At 43.4% G+C, this 15737-nt stretch overlaps 2 protein-coding genes across 7 annotated transcripts in view; one reads left to right on the top strand and one right to left on the bottom strand.

The window, feature by feature from the left end:
- Window positions 1–15737, bottom strand: part of LOC118879131 (uncharacterized) — a 922643-nt gene that overhangs the window by 885307 nt on the left and 21599 nt on the right. The window lies entirely within an intron of this gene.
- LOC139354420 (uncharacterized) lies at window positions 6406–7600 on the top strand. Its single transcript, XM_070998651.1, has 4 exons — window positions 6406–6562; window positions 6709–6888; window positions 6975–7192; window positions 7283–7600. Exons 1-4 carry the CDS (start codon window positions 6406–6408, stop codon window positions 7598–7600), a joined length of 873 nt encoding a protein of 290 aa, XP_070854752.1.

Here is a 15737-nt window from a genome sequence, read left to right as displayed (position 1 = left end):
AAACTTAACAAAACATCAATATGAACTTAACAGAAGCTTCGTTAACAGTTAAATTGATGCTAATTTCTTTCCCTGCTATAATAATATTTTAAAGGAAAAACAGAAAAGCTATCCTGAACCAATAAGCGTTACAGAATCTAACATTGAAGTTTCTTTACAAAGTTCATTAGACCACACTGCGTCGCACATTTTAATATTACAAAGCGATGTAAGAGATTACTGGATGAGGGTTATAGTTACACCAAATTAATAGGGAAATGGGGCTTCGATGACAGTTCTGGACACAGCCAATATAAGCAAAAATTTGAATATAATAATTTGGAAGACAGTTCAACTAATAGTGAAATCTGAAAATGATAAGGAACATATAATTGTTAGGAAAATCCCGCGACCATCGTCGACTCGTTATTGGCGACCGATTCGAATTCAATTTCAAAAGGAATCAGTAAATTTAATCAAAAACAAGGAAGAATGCTATAGTCGAGTACCTCGACTATCAGATACCCATTACTCAGATAACACACTTTAAAATAAGTTAGCCGCGCACTTTGTTCTCTCTCCCTTGTTTCAGCCAGCGCCAAGAATGAGCAAGCAACACATAAAATAGACAAAAAACATTTATATTTATGTATGCTTACTAAACATACACAATTTTAAGGCACATTCTGTAATTCAAAATATTTGGTTGAATAGCTTTGTTTGAAAGAATTCTATTTGCCGCGGATATTAGATCGCAATTTTTTACATCCACACATGCATAAACACATAAATGTATGTATGTATGTATGTATGTATGTCGTTTTCTGGCTCTAGTGTTTAACTACTTTGGTTTGAGAGCATTGGACTGAAAACGGAAAAGTTTTTTTGGGACAATCTATAGGTATTTATTAAGCTAATTCATATTCTTTGAAAGAGATAAATAAAGATGTACAGATCTTTAAAGGTTTTTGCCCGTCAATGGGACAAATGGATAAAGGGTTCATTATTCAATAGAATAAGTTAGCCGCGCACTTTGCTCTCTCTGAGCGCCGGCAGGGCTTTTTTCTTTGCCGCTAAGTTCGGCCGGCAACTATTTACATACACACACATACACGCGTAAAAACATTTCGCATTGTCTGGCTCTGACGTCATAGCTTTTTTTTTTGGAGGTTTGTGGGCGTAAGAGTGGGCGTAGCAAAATTTTTTTTTGGTCAATCGATAGGTATTGACAAGACTAATACATTTCAGTTAAAATTTTCTATCTAGAATCAAAACTGTAGGAGTTACAGTTTAGGGCGGTTTGTGGGCGTTAGAGTGGGCGTGGCAGTCTACTGAAACAAACTTGCGCTGCGTAAGAAGCTCAGGAATCTGTACGCCAAATCTCAATAGCCTAGCTCTCATAGTTTCCGAGATCTCAGCGTTCATCCGGACAGACGGACAGACGGACATGGCTACATCGACTCGGCTAGTGATCCTGATCAAGAATATATATACTTTATGGGGTCGGAAACGCTTCCTTCTGCCTGTTACATACTTTCCGACGAATCTAGTATACCCTTTTACTCTACGAGTAACGGGTATAATGAAGAACTATATTTTAAAAATAAAATTTGTGACGATCCTGCCTGACGGCTAGACCACCACAATGTTTTATATATAAGCGGTAGTTATCTAAATTTGCCATTGTTATTATTAGCACGTAAGAGATATAAAATGAAGGTTTATGATTTAGTAAGTGGAAAGCGAACATCTGGATTTTTGGGTGCAAAACTAAAATAGTTTGGTTCCGCGCCATCCGCCCAAGGTGGCAACCATAGAGAAAATACTAGAAAATAGCGAAAACACCAAACCGATCTGGCAAGGCAAAGGGAAAAAGGATGAGAGGGCCACACGGCGGTTTCCGGGCTCTCTCTGCTCTGGTACCTCGAGGCGAACGGTCGCGCACGCGGACGAAAGAAACAAAGAAACACGCGGGAAAGAAAGCACGGTCGGTAGGAAGCAAGATTAGTGAATCAGCGTAATCGGCGCAGTGAAACCCAGGAACAATTAAACACGATAAATAAAACTGAGTGAACTTATACGAAAGGAAAGGACAAGCCGTGTTGATATACATATTGGGTTTTGTCCCCACCCGCACCCCTTTGTTCACCGAGCGATTCAGGTTTACCAATGACCGATGACCCTACCTGCGCAGTGAGGCGGAAGACCCCCTCACTCTTCTTCTTAATTCCCCCCCCCCCCCCCCCCCCCACGAGGTGGTAGATCCACGGGGCGGAAGATCCCCTCGTGTTTCCTTCCCTAATACCCTACCGCGAGGTGGTAGATCCCCTCGTGTCCTACTAGCTTCCACCACGGGGCGGAAGATCCTCTCGTGTGTCCTCCCCTAATACCCTACCGCGAGGTGGTAGATCCCCTCGTGTCCTACTAACTCCCACCACGGGTCGGAAGATCCTCTCGTGTGCCCTCCCTTAATACACTACCGCGAGGTGGTAGATCCCCTCGTGTCCTATTAACTCTGACGGTGAGACGGAAGACCCTCTCACTTGCCCCATTAATTCCACATCATTGCGGAATGGCAGAACCTTCCGACTTTGACTAACCAAACTTGCTTTTAGCCGGAAAACCACGACAGAATCTGGCTGCGGCCTCGCCCAAAGGTCCAGCCCGTAGGAATCTTGGCCTCACGAGCCTCATACCTCGACCACGTACAATAAAACCCGGCTCGAACGAAGGTCCAGCCCGTGGAATTTTCCGTCTTGAAAGGACTTGGCATTCTGATGTTGCCGTAACCTCGTAGGTCCTGGAAAACCCCCCTCCCCCCTCATCGTTCGCTCCACGAATATTACTCTCTAGCCCTATGTCTCAGTGACTTTACAAATTTCTTGTAAAAGGACCTCTGGATTCGACTAAGAGTTATATCCTGGCCAGAGAGCATCCTTACAAGTGGCGCCCGAGCAGGGACATTGTGGCTAACTAGAGCAACACCAAGGTGGCCTAAAGACCCACTAAGATAAAGATCTTTATCCCGAAGGATCGCGCCCCTGACGAGCGTTACCAACCGTTAGAGTGAAGGACTCCAAAGAGCAAAAGGAGAAGGAAAAGGAGATTCGCGCACTGCAATAAACTATGGCTAACCCGATGGAGTCCGACGGCGAATACGAAGAGGCTGATTCGATTGTAAACCCAGGCGTAGGAGTACGATGGATTTACGCCCGCTGCAAAGATTAACTAGCCGCTCTAGCACTCGAGTTCGGGTTTAGTGCCGACGGCACCGTAGCAGAAACACAGAAGGCATTCGCTACACTCGTGAGCACAGCATCGTTTAAAAAGTCGGTGTGGAAACGACTCGCTCAACTACAGGAGCAGTATAGCTCGAGAGCTGCAACTCCGAACCGACTAGGAGACGACAAAGGGCTTATGTCGGGAGCCAAGATGACCCAAGTTAGCCAGAGTAAGGTCTCGCATTTCGCCGGCTACACCTCTTCCGGAATACTGACAAGCCAACGAGGAGTCCATCCCGACAAGTCACGAGATTTCATCGTCCCGTCCCTCGGAAACCACGGCGGGTCGAAACCGCCCGAGTCAGAAGCTCCATTCACCATCACTCTGCCCCGACATTTGCTAGCCGAGCGAATGCACAAATGGAATCTACGATTCGACGGAGCGTCAGACCCTCTGACCTTGATCGCCGAACTGGAGAAAATAGCAACATATGGAATTAACCAGGAGGAGGTACCCGGCGCCATGTCAGAGATTTTTGAAGGTAGAGCAGCACGATGGTTCCACACGAGCCACTACAGACAGCTACGTGGGCGGAGTTTCGGGCCGAGTTCTTAGGTTTCTTCTTGCCCCCACGTTACTTAGAGCGACTAGAGGACGCGATACGAACCCATATCCAGGGAGTGGATGAGACATTTGAGGAGTACTTGGTCGAGATAAGGACCAAGATGCAGCAAGCCGGATACCAAAAGGAGGAAGAACTTTATCGGATCTATGAAAATATGGCACCAGAATATAGTCTGTATATAAGACGCCACGAGTTCGAGACGCTGGAACAATTAACCCGCATGGCGACGGAATACGAAAGTGTGAGACAGCTGACGTCGAGTCGCGCAGTCATTCCTAGCGTGGGGGCTACGGACCGGGATAAGACCAACCCTCGCCGGACGCCGAACCCCTTTCGAGGCCCAGAGGTACCAATTCAAGGAGGAAATGCAACTCATCAAATGATCAGACAGCCCCTATCGAACATCGACGTACAGCGAGCTTGTAGCATGTGCGGAGAAGTCGGCCACTTTAGACGGGGTTGTACTAATGCACGCCTGAACTTTTGTTGGGACTGTGGTCGTAGGAATATATTGACTGTCGATTGTTGTCGCCGAGATACCCCGGGAAACGAACAACGTCTTCGCCGAGATGCGGGCGCAGCGGAGACGAGAGAAGTAGCAGTCCGACATCAAGGAACCCACCGTTAAGGATAAGCTACGGCCTGATCACTGCTACTGTGCAGATCGGAGGCCGATGGGTGGACGCCACGGTTGATACGGGAGCGTCGAGGAGCTTTGCGAGTGACGGGTACGTTCGTATGGTAGCGAGACCGGAGGAGATGCAAGAGACCATCACTACGATAGCGTTAGCTGATCGGTCAAGCCTGGCAGTGAAGAAGCTATGGCGTACTCGCGTGGAATTAGCTCGCACGCGAGTGTGGATGCCATTCTTGGATCGCGTGATATTAGGTACGGACTTCTTGGCGGCGATGGGAACACAGATACAGTGCGGAGAAGCCACCTTAAAGGTAAAATTGAGCCCGTCGGCGGAAGACCCCCGACTGCGGCCAAGTAAAGTTGATCGAATGTCGTCAGAGGATACGAGCCCGGAAGTACTCGAAGGAAGGAGTACGACCATTCTAGGAAAGCAGGAATCCGACGATAAGGACACTATGTATACAGAGCAGAGTGAGGGCCCCGCGCACAACCGGGTCATGCCGCAGATGACCCCATCAGGAGACGAGATCAGGAGGTACGACGAACCGGGAAGAGCCGAGTATGGAGAATCAATGAAGGAAGAGGATTACCTAAGACCCGACCAGCGAGAACTCATCACCCGTGAATTGACGCTTTTCGAGGAGCTTCGAGGTGTATCACACGTGGCAGAGCATCGGTACTACCCAAGGAATCCTGCAATGCAGAGCGGGATCGAAGCTCGACTCCGAGAAGACGCCATCGAACCTTCACGGAGCCCGCATAGCGCACCCATAGTGTTGGTCAAAAAGAAGACGGGTGAATGGCGCATGTGCGTTGATTATAGACAATTGAACGCTCACTCAGTGCCCGACGCGTACCCCGTCCCCAGGATCAACCACATCCTGGAAAAACTACGTCAAGCCCAATACATTTCGACGTTGGACTTAAAGCACGGTTAATGGCAAATACCCATGGCCAAGGATAGCCGTCAATTCACGGCCTTCACCGTTCCGGGCAGAGGCCTATACCAGTGGAAGGTCATGCCCTTCGGGCTTCACTCGGCCAGCGCAACCTTCCAGCGCGCCTTGGATAGCGTGATTGGTGCGAACATGGAACCGTTCGCATTCGCCTATTTAGACGATATCATCGTTATAGGCGCCAACATTTGGCCAATCTGGGCGAAGTCTTCCGTAGGCTGTGGAGGGCGAACCTGAAGTGAACCCAAAGAAGTGCGCGTTCTTCAGGCGGAGGTTAGTTTACCTAGGCCACGTGATTAGCGCCGAAGGAGTCCAGACCGACCCGGAGAAAGTGACGGCCATTACCAACCTTAAGTCCCCTACCTGTCTCAAGGAGCTCCGACAGTGGCTAGGCATGGCCTCTTGGTATCGCCGGTTCGTCCCTAACTTCGCAACCATGGTAAAACCAATGACGGCCCTGTTGAAGAAAGGCCGGAAGTGGGCATGGGGTCCCGAGCAACAGAACGCGCTAGAAGAGGTAAAAAGAAGGTTAACCACCGCCTCCGTGTTAGGATGTCCTGACTTCGATAAGACGTTTGTGTTGCAAACTGACGCTAGCGACGTGAGGCTAGGAGCGGTCTTGTCGCAAGATATCGCGGACCATATCGAGGAAAAAGAGTGTCTGGCCATCATACGGGCTATCAGAAAAATGCGGTGCTACTTGGAAGGGTATCGGTTCGAGGTGGTTACCGACCACCTAGCCCTCAAATGGTTGAGCTCCATCGAAAGTCCCTCCGGTCGGGTAGCAAGATGGGCGCTGGAGTTGCAACAGTTCCAGTTCCAGTACCGTCGAGACAAATTGAACGTGGTGGCGGACGCGTTATCCCGGCAACCCTGTGGAGTCTTGCAACAGATGGCCGAAGTGGACACATCCTGTAAATAGATCCAAGGTATGCGAGTTAAGATAAAAGAATACCATGAGCAGTTCTCAGACTACATAATGGAAAATGGACAACTATACCGGAATTTGGGACACAGAGCTGATGACGAGGACTACTTCCCGTGGAAACTGTGTGTCCCTAGTTCAAATAGAGACCGAGTCCTCCAAGAATGTCACGACGCGCCCACGTCTGGACATCTGGGCGTCCGAAAAACCTCTCAGAGGTATTTCTGGCCCGGCATGTTTAGGGACGCGAATCGTTACGTCCAGCGCTGCGAGTCGTGCCAGAAGTTCAAAGCCGCCTAGACGAAAGCGGCTGGCAAAATGTTAACCCGCATAACAAGCGAACCGTTTGACGTTTTATGCGCAGACTTTGTCGGCCCGCTACCCCGGTCGGGACGCGGGAACACCATGCTCCCCGTATTTCATGACATCTTTTCCAAATGGGTGGAGTTGATACTGAAAGCTCCCGCCGCCCAAGTTCAGATGGCATTCCGGGAACGGATACTGGGCCGAGTCGGCATCCCTCGAAAGTTCGTCTGCGATAACGGTACTCAATTTACCAGCCGCATCTTGAAAGAGTACTTCCACACGATAGGGGTAGAGATCTAATATACTGCTCCATACTGTCCACAGGAGAACCCTACCGAGAGGACGAATCGGACGGTCAAGACGATGATAGCCCACTCACCGAGGGAGACCAAAGTTCCTGGGACGAGCTATTACCGGAAATAGCGCTCGCCATCAAGGCAAGTGTATCGGACTCTACGGGACATAGTCCCGCCTTCCTGACGCAAGGACGCAAGCCCAGACTCCCTACTTTGTTATACGACGAGGTCACCCCTGGATCAGCGGTGATATCTAAGGACCCCGCAGGAAAAGCGCTCTAACTCAGAGGAATCTTCGATATTGTCAGATCCAACCTCCAACGTGCTTCCCAAAAGCAAGCACGTCATTACAACCTTCGACGCCGTGAGTGGAGACCGAAGCTCGGTGACAAGGTGTGGCTACGCCAACACCCTCTCTCGAAGGCGGCCGAAGGTTTCGCCGCCAAATTGGCCCCCAAATATGACGGTCCCTACACCGTAACGAGGTTCATATCCCCTAACCTGGTTCTGTTGCGACGCCCAGGGAAAAAACGTTCACGCTCTGCCAACATCAGCCAGCTGAAACCCTATTACTCTGAGGACTTTGGGAATGCAGCCGCTGAAGAAGACGACGGGACTGCCCTGGGAGGCGACACGAGAGGTCAAGCAGGGTAGAGGTTCACACGGTCATTTCTAAGTTGAATTGTACTAACACACAATGTTATTATCTAAGTATTCTAAGTCGAGGTTTCACTGCACCGATAGGTAGGGAGCTTGAACAATAAGGGTCTCGTATCTATAAGTTTAGTTTCCGCTTTCAGATGGATGAAGTCATCGAGTTGTCGGATGGTTCGGACGATACCGAGATTTTTTATCACGACCTTTCGGATCTCGACGAGTGGGTCGCGGAAGGGTACAGCGGAGGAGATTCGGAGGCATCGGAAGACGAAGAGGGAGAGATCGCAGAGGACCAGGTAATCAACGATGGCCAAGGTGAAGAAGACGTACCCGACGGCGCTGAATCTTCCGACGACAAGGAGTCTGGGGTTACGGGTGGGTCTCGGTTTGCGGGCATGTGGAGCTCTAAACCCGGCGAGACACGACGACCCGCTCGACCTTCGACAACGTACAACGTCGAGGATGATTCCAGCAACGCGAGCGACAGCGACAAACGCGACGAGCGTCGAGCTTACACGAGGGGTCGCCGTTCGCAGGGGCCACGGTATCACGCACCGCAAGAAGACGACGAGCAGCCGTGGACCAGGCGAGATCCTCGAGGCGGTCACCCGAGGTACGCCGAGTCCCCCCCACCCCCCAACTATTTCAGAGAAGGAAACAAAATATTTTATTTATTTATTTATATCCTAGCGCTACAAGTGCACACTTATAATTATCGCGCTAGTCACATTGAGTTGATATTTTTTCATATATTTTATATATTCATATTTTATATATTCAGTCCGAATTTCGTGAAAAATTGGGTCTTATTGTCGATAAACCAAAACCAGGAGGTAGTGAAAACTCAAATGATGGCAACACTGCAAGACAAGTTTTCAATAATTCTCATTTATCTGCAGAAATAACTGTCATAGAACAACATTTGATTGAAAATTGTGCAACGTAACTACAATCCTTGTTTTCCGGATATAAAATTAATATAGAAAAATTTCGAAAACAAGCTTGATAATGCAAAAGAACTGACATCAAAATATTTCTAGTATTATTTGCCTTCCTCAGTGCATAAAATATTAATACATGCTCCAGATGTTATTCAATATGCATTAGTTTCAATTGGGGAGCTATCAGAATAAGCTGCGGAGTCAAGGAACAAGGACGTTAAGATGTACCGACTCAATCATACACGTAAAACCTCACGTTTTGCCACTAATAAAGACCTTACAAATCGGTTGTTTTAAACTTCAGATCCTTTCATAACTGGACAACGTAAATTACCCAACAAGTGTACAACGATTCTTCTGAAACGTGTTTTTGATTTGTTAGAATACAAAAATATATATATATATATATATAAATATATATATATATAAAATATATATATATATATATAGAAAAATATTTTTTTTTGCATTGTTTTATTTAATTTAAATACAAAGAGTAACTATATATTTCAACAACCTGTTTTTATTTTATTTTGTATGGATAGATAATGGAATTAAAGAAAATATATTCTGAGATTTCGATACCCTTAAAGTACGCAATTGAATTTAAGTCCTTTTTTTTATATTTTTGGACTTTAATGTATTTATTTCTTTTTTTTGTAATTTTATTTATCGTTTTAAGTCTATATAGCAGTACAAAAATTTTCAGCTTCCAACTGGAAGTATTTTTGGCCGCATCTGCTATACTAGATCAACCAAAGTGCGCTGGTTGCCGAAATTTATGGTGCCTGAAAAGTGGATAGAATATGTAAAGTTCGTCGGTCTTCTTTCCACACTGCCCCACAGGCTTAGCTGTCGCTTGATTTTAATACGATCGAGCGATGTTTCGGCCACATAGTTTTAAAAATAATTATTTTTGATTAACACGGCTTATGTTGTCGTCCTGGTGCACATATACGATAGTGTTACTTGATTCGTTCTGGATGGTTAGTCTAGACTTTGGGTACATTTGCAATTCGATACAGGCTGGTTGGAGTTCTAAGGTTGTCTGAAGGCTAGATTCTGGGGTGGTGTATGTGTGTGTGGGAGTGTGGACATGTGCATAGAGTTATGTGGGGCTGTGGATATGTCACTATATAGCAACCCCCGTACACACTTTTCCCCTGTTTAATATACCCTTTTACTCTAAAAGTAACGGGAATAATAATAAAACACTGAACAGCCTATTATTAATAATAACTAAATATACAAAACTGCATTTAAGGTTTTCACGTATGTACTTGTTACATATTTAAGCCTAGTACTCTCATCGACGAAAACCGCGAGCTAACCATGGGAGTGAGCGAAAGGCAAATACGCGGCTAGCGCTTTTCGTCGGGACTGTTTTTCAGCGCGGTATTCAAATGAGCTAAGGAAACACCGGAAAAAATACCAGATTTAGCGAGTGAATTTCGATGAACATCGCTAGCCGCAGCCCAAAGAATAAGAAATGTAATCTTTGGCGGTGATCGTGAAAAGCGGTGTGGAAACTAAAACTTAACAAGGAAGAACGCTATAGTCGAGTACCTAGACTATCAGACACCTGTTACTTAGCTAAAGAGACCAAAGGGAAATATGCAAGCAGCAAGGCGAGATTAAAATGCACCACCTACCGGCGGTAGACAGATTTAAGCGTTATGGGCGTTAGAGTGGGCGTGGCAATTTTTTTTTTCGTGGATCAATCGATAGGTTTTGACGAGACCAATACATTTCAGTTAAAATTTTGTATCTATCATGAAAATTGTGGGCTTCACAGGTTTGGGCTGTTTGTGGGCGTTAGAGTGGGCGTGGCATATTCGCGTAACAAACTTGCGCTGCGTACAAGGCTACGGAATCTAAATCTGAGATCCTATTCTCTATCTTTAATAGTTTCCGAGATATAAACGTTTATACTTACGCTTTTTTGATGTTTGTGGGTGCTTCGTGGGTGTTAAAGTTGGCGTGGCAAATTTTTTTTTGGGTCAATCAATTGGTATTGATGAGAACAATACATTTCAGCTAAAAATTTTATTCTAGCATCAAAACTGTAGGAGCCACAGTTTTGGGCGGCTTGCTGAATCTGCATGCCAAATCTCAATAGGATAGCTCGTATAGTTCTCAGCGTTATTCCGTACGGACGGACAGACGGACAGAAGGACATGGCTAGATCTACTCGGCTACTGATCCTGATCAAGAATAAATACTTTATGGGGTCGGAAACGTCTCCTTCACTGCGTTGTAAACTTCTGACTGAAATCATGATACCATCTGCAAGGGTATAAAAACATCAAAGATATAAATTTTTTTAGTTTTTTTTTCCGTTTATTTCTATGGGAGCTATAAGATATAGTTGTCCAATCGAGCTTGTTCCGACTGATATACTACCTGCAAAAGAAAGAAGACTTTTGTGAAAGTTTTCTCCCGATAGCTTTAAAACTGAGAGACTAGTTTGCGTAGAAATGGACGGTCCTTCACTAAATGCAAGAGTATATTAATTATTTAATTATTTCTCTGATCGTTTCTTTGACAGATATCTGTTAGAGTCGTCCGATTTTTATTAACTTTAATACAAAATTCATAAAAATACTCAAAATGTTATTCCCAAAGTCAAAAAATACCGATGCTATGATTTCTTTCACATTCGATCGTTCCTATGGCAGCTATATAGTATAGTCGTCCGATTTTAATAAAATTTAATTCGAAATTCAAAACAAATTAAAAAATTTTATTTACAAGCGCAGGCGGTTATATGTTAAAAAGCACCAAAGATATATTTTTTTAAGTTTTTTTTTTAGTTTTTCTCTCCGATTATGCCAATGGGAGCTATAAGACATAGTTGTCCGATCCGGCTGGTTCCGACTTATATACTATCTGCAAAAGAAATAAAACTTTTTGGGAAAAATTCAGCCCGATTGCTTTAAAACTGAGAGACAAGTTTGCTTAGAAACGGATGGACAGACGGACAGACGGGCATGGCTAGAGCAACTCGTCTGGTGATGCTGATCAAGAATATATACACTTCATAGGGTTGGAAACGTCTCTTTCACTGCGTTGCAAGCTTCTGACTGAAATCATTATACCCTCTACAAGGGTATAATAATTATTTCATTATTTCTCTGACCGTTTCTTAGACAGCTTCATGTTAGAGTCGTCCAGTTTTTATTAAATTTTATTCGAGATTCTTAAAAATACACAAAATGTTATTCCCAATAGTATAAGATAATATGTCAAAAAACACCGAATCTATGATTTGCTTCATATTATTTTCCACCAATTTTCCGATCGTTCCTGTGGCAGCTATATGATGTAATCGTCCGATTTTGATAAAATTAAATTCGAAATTCAGAACTAATTAAAAAATGCTATTTCCGATACCTTCAAAACTGAAAGACTAGTTTGCGATTATTCCTATGTGAGCTATAAGATACAGTTGTCCGATCCGGATGGTTCCCACTTAAATACTACCTGCAAAAGAAATAAGACTTTTGTGAAATTTTCAGCCCGATGGCTTTAGAACTGAGAGACTAGTTTGCGTAGAACGGACGGTCCTATACTAAATCCAAGGGTATAATAACAATTATTTCATTATTTCTCTGACCGTTTCTTTGACAGATATCTGTTTTTTTTAATTCGATATTCTTAAAAATACACAAATGTTATTCCGAATAGTATAAGATAATATGTCAAAAACACCGACGCTGTGATTTGTTTTATATTATTTTTCCACCAATTTTCCGATCGTTCCTATGGCAGCTATATGATATTGTCGCCCGATTTTGATAAAATTAAATTCCAAATTCAGAACTAATGAAAAAATGTTATTTCCAAGCGAAGGACGTTATATGTTAAAAAACACCTAAGATATAATTTTTTTAGCCTTTTTTTTAGTTATTTTCTCCGATTATTCCTTTGGGAGCTATAAGATATAGTTGTCCGATCCGGCTAGTTCCGACTTATATACTACTTGCAAAAGAAATAAGAGTTTTGGGAAAGTGTCAGCCCGATAGCTTTTAAACTGAGAGACTAGTTTGCGTAGAAACGGACGGACAGACGGACATGGCTAGATCGACTCGTCTAGTCATGCTGATCAAGAATATATATACTTTATGGTGCCGGAAAATTCTCCTTCACTGCGTTGCAAACTTCTGACTGAAATCATTATACCCCCTGCAAGGGTATAAAAACACCAAAGATATACTTTTTTAGTTTTTTTTCCGATTATTCCTATGGGAGCTATAAGATATAGTTGTCCGATCCGGCTGGTTCCGACTTATATATTATCAGTAGTTGGGAAAGACGGGTTCTGGGACAATTAGCATATTAATGGCCACCGGACCCCCCTCCCCCCTCATTAACGTATGCGGGTTCTGGGACAATTAGCATAATCCAATAAATAAACTGATTTTAATGGGCTTTGAAGTCATAAAAATGTCACGATCATGTCCATAAAGAGTATACTTAATAGCCCCCATCGCCCCCACATCCCCATGTGACAATATTGATCATGTATTTTCCCCTTATTATGTGCAATTAATAGTCAGGTGAGAAAGGTGCACGTAAGAAAGGTCGCACAACCATAGTATCCAAAGGTTGTTATCTTAGAGGAACATATCCGATCATGTTGGGGAAAGGTGTGATCACGTACCCTTTTGCACAATTATCACAGGTTTTGCTGTGCACGTGAGAAAGGTCGCACACCCAAAGTATTCAAAGATGGTTATCTTAGAGGAACCTGTCCGATCATGTTGGGGAATAATGTTTTCTATGATTGTAAAACTAATTTAGAAATCAAAAGAACACAAATAAAAAAAAATTAAACAAGTTAATGATTCTGAGATGTGGAATATTTTCAAACACACATTTGTTGTTTCCGCCCAAGAACGTTTAACTGATAAATTGTATATGAATCTTTCCTTTCAACAAATGGGTCATAAACACGTCATAAATGGGATTCAAGCAAGAGCTACCCGAACATGCGCACCTGTTCATTACCTGCACAAGCCTGAAGGCGCACGCTCATTGACAAGCGCAATAAAAGGGACACATGCATAAGTCTGAAGGGGCACGCTTATTGACAAGATCATAGGCCTCACGCCAACGACCTCACGGCTGACAGCTAGCTGTACCGCGCAACAACTCGCAAGTAGCCGACATATCTCAGTCAAGAAAATATTTCTCAGTATTGTTTACGTCAAAAGGGCGTTTAATTTCAGGAGGCAGTGTCGGGCGGCAGTTTTATCCAGATGTCTACATCTCGCGCCCTCGCACTGCCGTCCGCCCTCCCTCTCCATCTCTCCCCTAAGTCTCCGCTCTGCTCTGGAGCGCTTAAGTTAAGTTAGGCTTAAGTAGTTTTTTTTTAAGTGATCCAATAAACATCTACGCACGTCGCGCAAAAAAACCACAAAGTACGCCCGTGTTTTTGCGTGCCATTCGTTCTGGGGACTTTAGCTATTTCAGCGATCAAGTCACCCCGCCCCAACATTTTGGTCCAGTCGAAGACGGATTTCAAAACCTTTGGATTTTCCTCTCCTGGAGTTTACTTTGATTTTGTCCCAGCAGGCTTGAACCGCTCCAGATAAGTTCCACTTACTATAATTGCCGGTCATACAGCCAGTTTTTCGAACCCTATTTTGACTAACTTTCGGTATGATATATTGTCTAAATCCAAAGTGATCCAGCTGCGTGTGTACGAGTATATGTATATAATTACAAGTTTGCACCATATCACAGTGGTCGCTCCCATACGATAAAAATCAAAATTTTACAATTTAAATTATGTCGAAATCTCATAGCTAATTTGGCTATTTGAATCAAACGTTTTTTTACAGTGTGGCCATACACACTTTGAAGAAAGTTAAGCCACGTAAGTAAGAGTAAGCGAAGTCTTTCAACTTAAACAACATTGTTAAAAATATCACCAATAATTTTTAAACGATATGGATATCGTTCGCACAGGTATTAAACGAAATTTAAAGCAATGAGCAATTTGTTTATTGTTATGTGTTGGCCAAAAATCTATAAATACGTAATGATCTTTTGTGAGTGTTCTTCGTTTCCCATTTAGCTTCTGTAGGGTACAATGTACGCACGCACGCATAAGGGTTAAGGTTTTGGCTGTAAGTTGTTCCTCGCTCGCATGTATAAAACGTAAATAGCGGCATAATTACCGAATTTACCGGACCGCCTCGCTTTACTGTACGTCTGCCATCTCGCTCGCACGATCTGCGCCGTTGGGACTGAACATCTGGCGAAAATCAGTGTGAGCGACGAGACGACGGAAAATATCACGCCTTAAGGGGGTATTCTAGTCTAGAAATTTGAAAAAATCGAAAATTTTTTTTTTCATAATTCGATAGTTTAGATATTTAAAAATATCTCCCTAAACGGATTATTCAAAATTCAAATTATTTTTAAAATTATGGCTGATTAAGAGAATGTAAGTTATACGTGCTATTCTATCAGTTACACTGCCTGAAATTTAACGTAAAACTTTAAACGCGTTTTTCTCCAAACTACTTTTTCTGATACGGTAGCCATAATATTTCAAGTTCTAATCAGCCGATTTACTTAAAATTTGGCATGAATATTCTTTCAATATCTCTCTATCGCATGAACCAACAAAAAATTGGAATTTAAAATTTGTAATATTTTTAAAAAATTCGATAAAATTACAAAATTAGTAAAAAAAATCGACCTTTTTTTAAGTGGCCGCCATTTTATGAAAAAAATTTTTTTTTTTAGTTTGGCTGGTTCATGACATAGCGACATTCGTACTGGCTAAGAATCTTTTTTTTTTTTATTTTTCAAATGACCACAAGGGTAGAAATCATGGCGACGAGGACACGGCCTTTTTTTTTCCCCCTCTACTTCAAGGACGCATAACTCGATGAAAAAAAAAATATTTTTTTTTAAAATTTTATTTTATGTACTCTTCTAAGTTAAATAAACAAATGATAAAAAACCCGACAGTAAAAATATCAATTGTTTAGTTTTAATTAATTGTTAAAAAAGGCTCGAAACTAGAGCCTCTAGACTAGAATTCCCCCTTAAGTTGCTCTTACTCTTTCAGTGAACGGTCGTGTTTTTGTCTTGCGTTCCGAATTTTTGTGCAGTCGATCTCAGCCGCCGCACAAATGGTACTGAGATCGAAAGCTAAAAAAGATTCGGATTCCGAA

This window comes from Drosophila suzukii, assembly GCF_043229965.1.
Source record: "Drosophila suzukii chromosome 2 unlocalized genomic scaffold, CBGP_Dsuzu_IsoJpt1.0 scf_2c, whole genome shotgun sequence".
Lineage (NCBI taxonomy): Eukaryota > Metazoa > Arthropoda > Insecta > Diptera > Drosophilidae > Drosophila > Drosophila suzukii.
The sequence above is the reverse complement of the archived record's forward strand: the minus strand, read 5'-3'. Positions and strand labels throughout refer to the sequence as shown.

What these genes read in the sequence shown, in the direction of transcription:
- LOC139354420 (XM_070998651.1), top strand. Translation starts at nt 6,406, where the DNA reads ATGGACAACTATACCGGAATTTGGGACACAGAGCTGATGACGAGGACT. An exon ending in GTCCGAAAAACCTCTCAGAG is followed by an intron (nt 6,563 to 6,708) that starts GTATTTCTGGCC and finishes TTTTATGCGCAG; the next exon opens with ACTTTGTCGGCCCGCTACCC. An exon ending in AAAGTTCGTCTGCGATAACG is followed by an intron (nt 6,889 to 6,974) that starts GTACTCAATTTA and finishes TACTGTCCACAG; the next exon opens with GAGAACCCTACCGAGAGGAC.